The 13,991-nt window shown below is 29.4% G+C and overlaps 1 protein-coding gene across 4 annotated transcripts; it reads left to right on the forward strand.

Annotated features, from left to right (window-relative positions):
• Positions 1-427: 427 nt before the first annotated feature.
• On the forward strand, positions 428-13,679 carry LOC124354682 (adhesion G protein-coupled receptor E1-like). Of its 4 annotated transcripts, none has more exons than XM_046805315.1 (7): positions 428-579; positions 3,250-3,447; positions 3,953-4,129; positions 5,757-5,942; positions 9,241-9,284; positions 12,467-12,575; positions 13,289-13,679. In XM_046805315.1, the coding sequence occupies exons 1-7, from the start codon at positions 471-473 to the stop codon at positions 13,510-13,512; spliced, it is 1,047 nt and encodes a 348-aa protein (XP_046661271.1). In that variant the 5' UTR covers positions 428-470; the 3' UTR covers positions 13,513-13,679. The 4 variants fall into 4 exon arrangements, with proteins under 4 accessions (XP_046661271.1, XP_046661274.1, XP_046661272.1 ...); XM_046805316.1 differs by having other exon boundaries at positions 445-564; XM_046805319.1 differs by lacking the exon at positions 428-579 and adding an exon at positions 1,781-2,043.
• The last annotated feature ends 312 nt before the right edge of the window (positions 13,680-13,991 follow it).

Genomic DNA, 13,991 nt, shown 5'->3' on the forward strand with positions numbered 1-13,991 from the left:
CACAAAAAGCAAAATTCGTCTCCTTTTCTTATTGCAAGACAAGATTTGGAACAGCAGATTAATGATTAAAAACTGTATAAGATTCTTATGACCAGTAACATCTACATCAGACACAACGATATTTGATAAAGTGATTGTTATTAATAGATATAAACTTCCTTGCAGTTCTTCATTCTGGACGACTCTGAATCAGTAAAACAATTCCACATTTATACTAGTAATTTTTCAATAAGTTAACTTTAAACAGAATTAGTAATAATATTTGTTGTGAGTACCTAAACTGGTCTTCCGACTACACATTGCTTCTTTTACGATTTTAATATATACTACAGCAAACGTGATTGGTAAGTCACACATTATTATGACAAGTAGTGTTTTCCCATAAACTACTATCAGTTCATGGGTCACAAGTCGAGGTTACTTTCTGATACCGACGCTCCATTACGTTCAATACCTCAGTTGCTCAGCAAATGTGCTCAAAGTTAAATAACTTAGAAGTTATGAAGACATCCATACATTTTATATTGCTTACTTTGTGTGCTCCAATTCTAGGAATATCACCAGGTAACAATACCTCAGGTAAGTGTAGTACAAGAACAAGTGCAGAATCTGTAAATTTTTTCTGTTTATTATCTAACAATATTGAATTCCAAACATTATTATAGGAAAATTGCATAAGACGTTAACATACGTTTTAAATTTATATATATAATATGGTATATATATATATATATATATATATATATATATATATATATATATAATAACTAGCTTAAGGTAATCTAAACTTTACATGAAACCGATAATTGCAATCTTGATAATGTTGTGGCATAAATACTTTACGGTATAACGCATTGATAATACATCAAGTAAAGTATAAGTATTCATATAATGGTTAACAATTTTATACGAATACATGCTTTACTGCTTCTATGAGTAATATTTATGTATACTATATAGATTTATTTATAATTCGTTCAATAAACATAACTCATGATCTGTAAACACCATCAAGAATGTTACGTTTGTGGTACACCATATCTACAAAAGGAAAGAACGATTATTGGTTGTGTTAGATTATTTCATTTATATTAGAAATTAACATATATTCATTGATAAGAACTGCCAGATTGAGAGTTGTTTATATTTCTATCTTTTATTTTATGCACTGAATATAAATATAACTAAGAGTATAGCTTTAAAACATAATAAAATAATTTATATGTTATGTAATATTAATGTATGTTGTTAAAGGAAATAATATAGTTACCAAGATAATTTTATTTACCTGGAAAATTAAATATCCGCATAAACAGTTAAATACTGTCAATCACACTTTACACGACATACAACAAAAATATAAAAAGCCCCAAAACTAGCCAGCATACGGGCAATTACGTGTATGAGAAGAAAAGTTATAAAGTAAGAATGACTAAATTTGATATACATAATTTCTATAAAATAAATAAAATAGTTACAACAAATGTAATAGACACATTTATACCCTATCAATTCAACTCGATCCATCTTTATGTGCTCGACACAACTGTTGGCTGTTTCCCAATGCACAAAAATTAATCGATTTTCAAAATTTGGTTGAACTGTACATTTGTCTTCCTCCTCCGATAACCCAACATCTATCTTCATTGATTATTAGACAAATGGATAGGAATGGGTAATAACTGATAAGATTAATGAGTTACTTTGTTGACCGAGTTCTTTGGTATTCGTCATAGTCAATACAACTGACCAATTTTCACCCAATTTATTAACTTTTTATACTTTACAGGTCGATCTAAAAACCTGTCGACTAAGAGATGAGCCATAAGAGATGACAACTTATGAGCATAGGAATATACAGTGAATAAGGAACATAGATAAGAAATAATGGATAACTCAACATCTCAAAATTATGACTAAGAGATAGGATTTAGGGCCTAATAAATAAATTAGTTAATAATCAAGGAACTACAATTTTAATTTCAGAATGAAAAAGGAACGAATAATATTCTAAGACATACGAACTACTATATAAATACAAAGGTAAGCAAAGGATGCTACGTATTGGCTGTTTATTTTAATTTTTCAACAGGGTTGCGACACTATTTCATGTAAGAGAATTTTGAAAACTCTTAAAGATGTAGGAATGAAGGAAAAAGTTTGGCATGGTTAATATCCTATTTACAAAACAGAAAACTTCGGTAGAAGAATAATAACATACCCGTATATAGTAATGAAAAAATCCATGTACTTAGTACGGAACTCCTCTAACTTAGTCCCTGGGGTTTTCAATACTAAATAAATTAAATATTCGTAGTTGTCTAACATTTTAGAATTTTTGCCTATGCCCTATAGTGCTGGTGTTAATAAATGTTATGGTTTTCTATCATAAAAATATATATTATGAATTTACGCTTGAGAAATAAAAAGTTTTTATTGAACCATTTATGAAATTTAGTAAATGCACATGTAAATTGTTTCTAATGCCTGAGAATTCTAATAAAGGATTTAGTTTCAGTGACTAAATTAATAAAGCTAGTGGTCAATTGCAATTTCGTAGGAATTACAATAGTTGATAGGTTAGTTTGGTACATGTAAGGAAAATTCAAAACAAGATGTTATTTAGTATGGCTGTTATATACAGCCCAAGAAATGTAATAAACATACAGACTAAGATACTAATCCATAAAAGATTTTTATAATATATATTAAGATATGAAATGATTGTTTTGAAATAGCGTCAGATTTCGTTGAAGAAAACTTCGATAACTGCAATATACAACAATGCTAGAAATAGTTTTCGATATTAGATACACAACTTATGAAGATTTTTTAAGAAAGGCTAATACACTTTTACTCAAGGATGTCTTTATGTACACTGTATTGGTAATCAAATGTAAAGGTAGTAATTTTAGGATTCTATATTAGGCTCCTGCTACTTTTGTAACGTTTTGTTATCTCAGTAAATGTTTCAAGAATTTATATTCCGTACAGATCAAGGTTAACTATCCTATATGGTCCAGGTAAAACTAATAATAGAAAACCTGCATTTCTAAACCCAATACTAAATGTGCGGTTATAATTTTTTAGGAATACCAAAATAAAAAATCTTCAATAATGAAATCGAAAAGTAATGTATGAGAGTGAGGTGCGAGGGAAAAGTTTACGTATATTATTTCACCTTACAAGTGAGCGATCCTACTCTAAAGTGATTATGTATACCAACTAATGTAATGTGTGTTGTTTCAGACATTAACTGTGAGACCAGTGACGACTGTAGCTCGGACAAAGTGTGCTTGGACTTTAAATGTGAAGACCCTTGCCTTGGCGTATGTGGCTTTAACACCGTCTGCCACACAGTCAACAACGTTTATATGTGTGCCTGTAAACCAGGTTATATAGGCTACCCTTTCAGTGGCTGCTATCATGAAGGTCACATACTTTTAGGTAAAATTTCTATTACTTTTCATGCAACTATTTAATTTATTTTATTTTGTTTTTATTTTCTTTGAAATAATCTTATACAAATAATAAGAATAATAATACAAAATAAATGTTGTTTCTTCTGTAAATATTTTTGATATGTTGTAAATCTTATTACAGTGAGGTATTACTCCAAAATGAGAATCTCAGCTCAAGAAAAATGTAATAATATTAAATTGTGTACTTTTTACTAGGAAATATAATTTTTTGATTGCTCTATTGCACTATTTGAATCCTTGTGCAAACCAATATTATAAAAAAAAACTGCCTGTTAAGTCTGAAATGTTATCACGTTCTGACACCAATACTAAATGGATAACTATAGATCAGAATATCATTTTCAGTCTTAAATTGCTAACAGTAAACTGTTTTTACTAACTATCCACTACTTACTCGTATTATATTTTATATCTCAAGCACTTTTACCTTTCGTAGTTACCTAGTTATAAATGTGGACAAATTTTTACAGAATGTACAATGAACTCGGATTGCCCCGAGGAAATGGAATGCAAGAACAAACACTGTGGGGATGTCTGTAAAAACGCTTGTGGACTAAACAGTCATTGCAAAGGCATCAGACATCGTCCAGTCTGCTCTTGCAGTCCAGGACATGTTTGGGATCCATTCTTAGGATGTCAAATACAGAGTAAGTCAAAGTCATCATCAGCATCCGGTCAGTTAAGTGTTTCAATGATTGTTATGTAGAATCTTGTAATCTAAAACCTGTGCACATAACATAACTATAACCTGCAGAATCGTGTGTGGGTCTTCATTTTGTTGTAACCACACTCTGAGGTTTGTATACGTACGTATCATTATTAAATTGTGCGGGTGAATGATCAGGAATACGTTATCATTTTTAAATTCAAGGATACTGAAAAGTTAGAAACAAACAAAGTTTGCACTAATGATGCGACATCATAAGTTCAGTTTCCAGTATCTCTGATTATTTAACTGACCCATCAATTTTGAATTCCCAAAGAACAAACTAGGAAGTCGTGCTGTGGTCAAACGAAGAATATTTATTACCTTTTACATATTACACAAAAGAGCTAGTAAGTACTCTGAAAAACATTTTTAATGATCATGTACTTTAAACTGGAAAAAACTGCAATAATATACAATCTTAATAAATTTAAGATACTTAAATAAAAAAGGGCTTGGTTATATTTATAGATACAATAAAACAAAACATTGTAATTGAAAAATCTGATCTATTGTATGTTTGTGTATTCGAGACCCCTTAAGTTGTTTCGCATGAACGTTATCAACTTTTTGGGAAGTGTTCTTCACTCAAGGTAATGGATGTTGTAAGGGTTTTAAAACTCCCCCTATTTCCATGAATATAAAAAATACCTCAACAGTAAAATAAGCCGTATTTAATTGAATGAAGAGCACTGAAACAAATACAACCGGAAAAAAGTTTTAGAGTAACCGAAAACCAAGTGAATCAAACTCGTGAATATATTTATAATAGGTTATGCTCAGGATAATGTTATAATGTTGAAGCTCAAATATAAATGGAAAAACGATATAATGAGTGACATCAAATAAATAAAAATTAAACTTTTTTGGAAACTCCAAATGCTATAAGTAGTTAAAACCAGTGTTGCACGTATGGTTTCCTTTACGACGTTTACAAGAATGTTTAAGGAAGAACATTTAAAAAATTTTATTCTTTACAGTTTATGTACATTTTTATTCTTCATAGCTTTTGATTATTAAAATTTTGATAATTATAGAAAAGGTCTATATAAGAAAATAAAAAGTCCTTTTTTCTTTATTATATACGAGTAAGTTCTAACAAAATAAAATGTATAAACAGTAAATAGGTTTGAGTATTGAAAAGATATCTCTGAAATAATCATTGTTCAGTCTTTAAAGTGAGGTGTTAGACCAGCAATTTAAGAAGGGGTAGTTAATTTTGGGTTTGGAAAATTTGTTCTATATTACATTTATTCAACATCAACAAAATTACTGCCTCAAATACAGGAAAATTTAACTAATTTTTAACACTCCGCTTGAAAATACAAGCATTTTAAAATAAAGCATTGAAATTGGGCAATTTAGGTCTATTTAAAATCAGAACCAAATATAAAGAGCCTTTGATAAAAATTAAAAAACTTGTACAGCATGTATTTCAGTTATAATATCTTAAAGACCTATCAAATTAAGCTTAAACCATATTTTTTAGACCTATAACTGATTGCACAACCTGTAACTATATATTAGTAATTCATAATCTTTTAATGTATTATTTATGCCATTTCTAGAGATTAAAGAGTGTACAGAACATTCGGACTGTCTCTCAAATCGCACTTGCAGCAATTACGTGTGTGTGGACCCTTGTGACAGTGTCTGCGGTAACAACACAATCTGCACTGTCGAGAATCATACGATAGCTTGTGCTTGCACACCAGAATTCATCGGCAACCCTTTTCAGAACTGTGTAAGTCAAGGTAAGCCAGTAAATATATTTGATATTTATTATAAATAATTGCTCAATTGTAACGTTTAGGATTGAATTTAAGCGATGATTGCACTGAATTTTAAATACTGGGATCTATTACAAACTACGAGATACGTTTACCTTTTTCTGGAAGGCAATGAACGCCGAAACCATAGGGAGCGGGGCAGCCAGCTTTTAAGAAGGTAACTAATTCTCAGTCCAAGAAGGTAATTGACGTCTTCACCCGAAAACTGTTATATGAGAAGAGAGGTAAAAACATCTTGCTAATCAACCCAAAGCAACAGGTGATCACCAGTAAATAAAACAGTTGATCTGTCAACAAGGTTAACAACCTAGCCAAAGCACAGTAACAAAATTAGCAGTGGCCGAGGACAGAAAAAAGATTGACTAAGATACCGGGCCGACTACCGACCAACAAAATAAAAGTGGCAGACGCTACAAAATAATATTATGCCTTATTGTAGTAAAATAAGACGCTTATTCTTCGCGTAAGAAGTTATTGAAAAACTAAGAAAAGATAATTACATCCTTATTCACCAAATCGTATGGCTTTAAAATAGTTTGATTAGACCAAAATTTTGTAAAAATTTCATAATACATGCGACTTTCCTTTTTGTATGAAAAACATTCATAACATTCATTGTCTGCACATCCATTACATACTATTTGAGAAATATTTAAATCTTTTATGTATACTATATTTAATTTATTATTTACTAAAGTAAAACATTAAACAATCTTTCATTACCAGACAAAATTTGGCCAAATTGTTGTAATACAATATATATATATATATATATATATATAAGGCCAATAGCCTTATTTAACTTTTCAATAAACAGTGAATCACAAAAAGTACTTGCTCCGCCGGGACTCGAAACCGGATCTCTCACTTGCCGTGTGATTGTGCTACTATTACACCACGGAGGCTTTACTTTTTATGACCCAATTACATTGTATTTGGCAGTATCTGTCATATCTGTGTTTAAATAACTAAAATAACATATGATTGGAAGACCAAATACCTTTCAAACAAATTTTGTTTACATTAATCAAATTTGTATAAATTGCAATATAAAGAATAAAAACGCAAGCTTAAATATATACAGTCAGTTTTAGAAAATAAACGTTTCAACTTTAGACCACCATACATCCATTAATTTAAAGGTAGACCGTGTTTGTATTTTTGTATAATACCCTTTATTTTATTCTCAATAAAATCATATAAAACCACTTCATGTTTTGCATTGTAACTTATTTTGCTATTAGTTTCCATTTTAAAATCTGGAGTTAAAAAGCTATGCCATCTAAGGCTAAATATAATGGAAATCATTTATTGTGGCAGCTACCCCACTGAGGTTATGAGGTTCCAGTTTTTCAGTTTAGTATTATAATCAAAAGATGGTAGCATTTAACCTCATAATCTGTTTTTTATACCTAGATCTCTAATAATGTTGCTTTAGAACTTCATCCCTCCTAAACTATGCAGTAGCATAGGCTGGAGGTTAAGCCTTGCATCTTATTATCATAGAGGCATATTGAGTGGCTGTGGGAAATTTAAAACAATCTTCATACATGTTTTACTGAGACACTGAATAAAGCTCAAGGGAAATTTTTAGAAGCAGAAACCTCGTTAATAAGACTTGAAGCTGGTAGGACGGCTACTCTTACTTTGGACCGACTGTTGCAATGTCCTCCTTGGGCGTCTCAAAATGTTGCCACAAGCGTATTTTAAGGTACCTTTTTATAAATTAAAATAATAATAGTACTTGCCTTTGGATTTTCCCGCAATTTTTCTATAACGGCTCATGTATTATATTGAATAGCTCACATGATTTCAGTAACACGAGCTTTCTAGGCCAATTTAGGAGTAACCTTGAAATTGAAATCCGTAGCTTTCTTTACTAAGTGTGTAAAACAGTAGGGCCCTGTGATACTTTATGAACGAAAGTAGTCATATATAGTTTATAAGGTGAACTTTTTTTGTTGTTCATAAAAAAAAGAATTAGAGTTTAATCAAAATTTTCAGAATCATTTTAACATTGATTGAGTTATTAAATTACGTTTATTAAACGCTTATCTAATCAAGTTATTGATATTAAAAAAAAAAATGTTAATCGTTCAAAATATTATAGACATATCATTTTTATGTTTATAATGGAAACATGTAAATATTATTACATTTAAAATCTTATTACAATATCAAACTGTTAGTACCTGCAAAGTTTTTTTAAATATAAATCTCGTATAGCAATTTGGACAATAACATCCATATTTTATTTTATAAAGAAACAAGAATTATTTAAGCATTAGTGTATCCAATACATGATGTATTATCAGAAACTAACTGTATATTTGCAAAAAGTTATACTATATTAATTTTAGGTAAATAAGTAAACATGTGGATACTGCTATAGGTATTAGTATAATAAACCTATTTGTGTAATTGTATATTTTTGTATTTCCAGTAATTAAAGAGTGTACAATGGACGAGGACTGCCCCTCAAATTACACATGTAATAATGGCGTGTGTGCTGAAACTTGTAATGCAGTCTGTGACTTGAACACTATCCGCATTATCAAAAACTATCATGCTGCTTGCTCCTGCAAGCCCGGATTCGTTGGCAACCCTTTCCTGGAGTTTGAAGTTCAAATTAAGTCCATTAGTCAAAATATAGTATTTTATATTTTTCAAAGTTGTATTGAAATTCATAATTCAATTATAAGCTATTAAACGAGGCATGATTAACCTGGAATATTGTACGTGTGTCATTAACATCCAAAAGAATAACATGTAGAAATCAAGAGAGTCAATCCTGAGTAGAAGCGTGAAGTCAGTCAAATGTAGATTAGTTTGCTCTCATGTAGATAGATAATATAATTTAGATTAAGATATCATGAGGATACACAGTATAATAGAAGTAGGCCTAAGCGTTTCCAGCCCTCAGTTTGATAGATTTCGCCAATGCTAAAGCAATTCATCCCAATAAATGGGGAAATTGTGATAACATATAATCTAATATAGCAAATTATTCTTTGTTTTATTCCACAAAATATACAATTATATATGAAATATGTAAAATATAATTCGAAAAACATGTAAAACTATTAAGATTTAGATACTAATTTGAAACATTTTATTTAAAACTGTAAGTACTTAATTTAGAAATACCATTCTAATTAACATTTATACAAAGTTAAGGCTTTAAAACTCACATAATATGCTAGATTAAGAATTGTGAATAAAAAGTAATATAATAAAATAAGTATTTATGCATATGTTACAGGTACCATAGAATTACAGAAGAAGTACTATATTGGAAAAGAAGAGGTAAATTTTCCTGACTGTATTGTAAATCCTACCAGTCAAGTTCTATCTAATAACGAGTATTCGGATTGTTGTATCCAAAAATATAGTCATATAGTGTTTTAGATTACTATTCCTAACGATAAAAAAAAATATTGTGTTATATTTTGTATTTTAAGTTTTGATGAGACTTTGAAATTCTAATTAAAATATTTTTAACTTATTCATCTTTACAATATATAGAAAGAACAGATTAGCTGATCCTTTAAAATTTAACACTACAATATTAGGCTCTTTGACTTTTTCTAACTTGTTAGATTAAGCCTTAAAACCTGATTTCAAAACGGTAATTTAACCGCATTCAGTCATTGTTTGATAGCAATTAAAGTCCTATTGCATTTTTCAAGCGTACTTAGGCATAGATCTGTTATATATCATTTCAGTGTTTAAGCTTAAGGGTGTCAGAGATTAAACTTGATCTTTTATAAAGTTTTGTACGTAAATAAGCATTTCTGGTTTCAATTAATTATATTTCCAAAGCTACAGAAAAGTTTGTTTTGTTGCCTCGATTAAAAGTGAAAATAGGTAGGTCTTGGAAATATATATAATTGGATAGGATAAAAATATTCTTGGAATTTACTTTTATCCTTCTCATGCATTTTCGATCTTTTTCTAATGCAAAGTACAGTTTACGTGATTGTCCCGACGAAGAAAGTATATATATGCAGGATAGTGAAGCCTACTCGGTTAAAAGGTGTCTACTTCCGACTGTGTTATATCACATATGGTGCGTCAGTTGCGTTGTAATTATTTCCATGCTTAAAAAACTATATTAGTTAATAGCTGTCTGAAATCTACTACGGTCAGAAAGCGACTACTTCCTGCTCTTTTAATCTACTTCTGATCTAAGTTATTTATATTGCAATAGTTGAGTTTGCCTTCTTGTGCCAATAAGAAAATACGTATACAAACATTTGTAGAATTTAAGAGATTGTTTAGGTCTAGCGAGAAATTCTACTTACTTCCTATCTACTTATATTGATAGGAATTTAATAAACGTTATAGGAAGAAAATACTTATAACGTTCATAAACCTTTTCAAAATTGTAGTTTGTAAGATTTGGTATTTTGAACTATTTTTCAGACTTAGTTTGGGAAACTCTGTTTTCCCTTAAGCCACTGTTAACATGCCCTATCACAATGACAAAGAAGCTCGCCAATTTGAGAACAGCATGTGAAAACTATCACAGTTTTCACATTAGATTAGATGTTTTAAAATGGTCACTCGTGCAATCTAGAGTGAAAGTGAGGTGTTAACTTTGTATTTGCTATGTACATTACGCTAATTATAAAACGATATACAGCACAATATTTATATTTCTATATATAATATAGGTATTTCTCTGAACTTCATATAAAACAGTAACATCTGTTTTGTGTCCGTAAAATTTTTATAATAAAACATAACTATAATGTTTTTTTTTTTTAAGAATATTCCAGCTAAATTTTGAGATATTTCTCTCAAATAACACTTCCTTGGATTTCTACAAATAATTTAAAAAAGAATTAGCCGAATTAATTTAGTGGTTCTAAATATTAGGGATTACCAAAACTTCAGTGATTCTTTGTTACTTATGAGCCTAATGGAAATATTCACTAAAATTTACTAGTAAGATTCTTGTTGATATAAAATTTGTTATTTACACAGAAAAGGGAACACTTTTATACAAATTATGTTTTGCGTGTCATTACAATCCGTTTAATTTATGACTGCATTTTAAAAATATATTTCTAGTTTTATATATTTATTTTTATAATAGTTATATGATATTAATCATTTATATAATTTTTTCAATTCTGTAAAAATACATACTTGGTCAAACACAAAACCTGAAACATTAAAAGTAAAATTAATGTCTTATTTTACAAGTTTTAAAACATTCTAGGTCTTTTGGAAACAGCCTATTTTTTCTAAACATTCAATATGCTCTTTTATTGTTTTTATTCTTATTTTCTCTGTTCTAGATAATAAAGTATCGTAGTTTCGCCGTATCAATGTGATTGCAGTTTGTTGCAATTGTACTACCTCCTCCATAATTTTTGTATCCTTCTGTGGAGTCAGGACATTATTCACATTGTTTGATCTTTAAAAGATTTATATATTTCTTAAAACTTTCGTATTTTTCGTTCTGATACATGGAATTTGAAGTAATAAATAATCTATAAGTTCTATAATTACCTGAATTTAGACTTTATAAACATTTGTTCCTGGCACTGGTTCGAATTCAGTTGGTTAAATGAAATGCTCAGATTATGTTCATTAACATATTGACAGTGGAGAAAAATATTTACATTTTGGCATCTGTGAAAATAGTATATCTAGTAATATAGTATTACTATTCTCAGTAATGTTATTTACAGCCTGTAAATTATGTCATTCTTTAATCCATGAATTTAAAACTAAATAATAAATTATATTTGGATTACGATAGTACAATGTATTAAAACTTTAAAGGAATGCTAATATTTTGTTAGTTGTGAATCACAGTTTCATTGACACAACTTTTGCATTTTCAGAGGCAGCCAGGATATTTGAGATAGTAATCATTGTCACCTCAGGGTGGGTTAGTCATCCCGAGATCTCTTACAGGTTCATGACTAAACACACTTAATAGCTGGCATATATATGATTTAGGATTTTACTTTATGGTACCCAGGGGAATGATGTATATTACATTTTAACAAGATTATTAACATTATACGTGACAAATATTCAGTACAAAATATAAAATACTTTACCCTCAAACCCAACCCACCATACTCCGTTGTTCTGTGAACATGCCCCAAAAAAATCTACTTAAACAGTAATACTAAACTATGAACCAGGTCACCGTCGACTCTTAAGACACTAAGTGGACATAAGACACAAATCGCGTAACTTCATGATAGTTTTCTATTTCATTTTCATTATTTAGATAATAGAAAAATAAACACTAAGATAAAATACATTCATCTATTTGGGATTATATCTAACATCCTTAAAGTTTGCGCCCAGACCGAGTCGTCTTTTGAGGGTCGGTTGAGCTACTAGATAGGTATGTAAAGAATGTTTTTGCCAGATTATAACTCATTAAGCAAACCCTCAGCACTCAAACAACATACATATCAGTTGGATAACAATTGATCTTAGTCTATATTTGTTTATAGGTGACATGGACTACTGCTATTGAACGATGCCGCAGTATGGACATGTATTTTGCTTCCATTACAAGCCCGTCAGAACAGGAAGATATAAAGAATGCAGGCAAACAATCAGGTCAGAGGTTATGTTAATAAAAGTTCAATACGTTAAATTGGTTTTGTTTGAATACTGAACAATCTGTAATAACTGTAAATTAATTATTTAAGTCAGTTCAACGAAAACTCTAAACATATCTGGATAATGCAAACTTGTCTATTGGTATGTACTGTTAATCTTACATTATTATATAATATATTAGGATAAAAAGTCTATGGTAAATCTTAAAAATATAAGTAATAACCATTTCGTATTAGTAGATCTTTTAAGAATTTTAAGTAAAACGTTATAACTGTATTAATGTATGTAATGTGTTAATAGAAATGTTTCCTATATAATGTTTAATAAAACGCTAATAAATAAAATTGGAATTGATTTAAAGTTAATATTAAAAATATTTTACGCTGTATTTCGCAATCATATAATAAATGGTTAAGGACATCCTTTACAGGTTGAACATTTCTCATTGAACTTTTAAATAATCACAGTTTTTGATGTAAGGTTTTAAAGTTATTTTAAGTACTAGTCTACTTTAAAGTTCCTAATATATATTCCAACAAAATAAATGAAATTTTTCTAACAATGTTTAACAATCCTCTTTATTTCATATATTTTCAAGAGAGGTGACACATTTATTTTATGTTTAATTTAAACCTTACACACCTAAGGATGGAGATATTTCTCCTTGTTTATTTGCGTATTGACGTTATGATATCATTCATATTTTCCAGGAATAGCAGGGTTAGTGTGGGTATCTGGATCTGACCTGGGCTCAGCAGGTGAGTATGTGTGGAACTCTACAGGGAAAGGTTTTACGTATACCAACTGGAAATATGGAGAGCCAGAGGTCTCGGATGATTATCGATGCGTAGCGCTCGATACCTTTGATTACAAATGGCAAACGAGAGGATGCAACTTTAAACGCTACTATGCCTGTGAATATTTTAGAAGTTAAACCATCAGAAAGCCACACTAAATATTCTATTTAACATATGATACAAAAAATCCAATGTTATATCAAAGAATGTTTTACAAAGTAGGGTATTCTTGTATAAGCCTTCTTAATATATTATACATTGTGTAATAAATAAACGGTTATTCTTAAACCGTTATTGTTCTGACTGTTTGGAATTTTATTCTATACCTTTCTCAATATATATATATATATATATATATATATATATATATATATATATATATATATATATATTTCTACATGTTCTATCATGAGGATACAATCTATGTGCGTAAATGTATTCAAGATGTATTTAAAATAATATTAAAACTTATCTCTTAAATTTTGCATTGATGTTACCTATTTAGTATAAAAATGTATTTATCTAATGTCAAAATGTACGCTTGTTTAAAACAAATATTACTCACATTACTTAGATTTTAAACTGTTAAGACAGGCTTTATAAAATACAGATAAGG

Source organism: Homalodisca vitripennis, chromosome 2, assembly GCF_021130785.1.
Source record: "Homalodisca vitripennis isolate AUS2020 chromosome 2, UT_GWSS_2.1, whole genome shotgun sequence".
Classification (NCBI taxonomy): Eukaryota; Metazoa; Arthropoda; class Insecta; order Hemiptera; family Cicadellidae; genus Homalodisca; species Homalodisca vitripennis.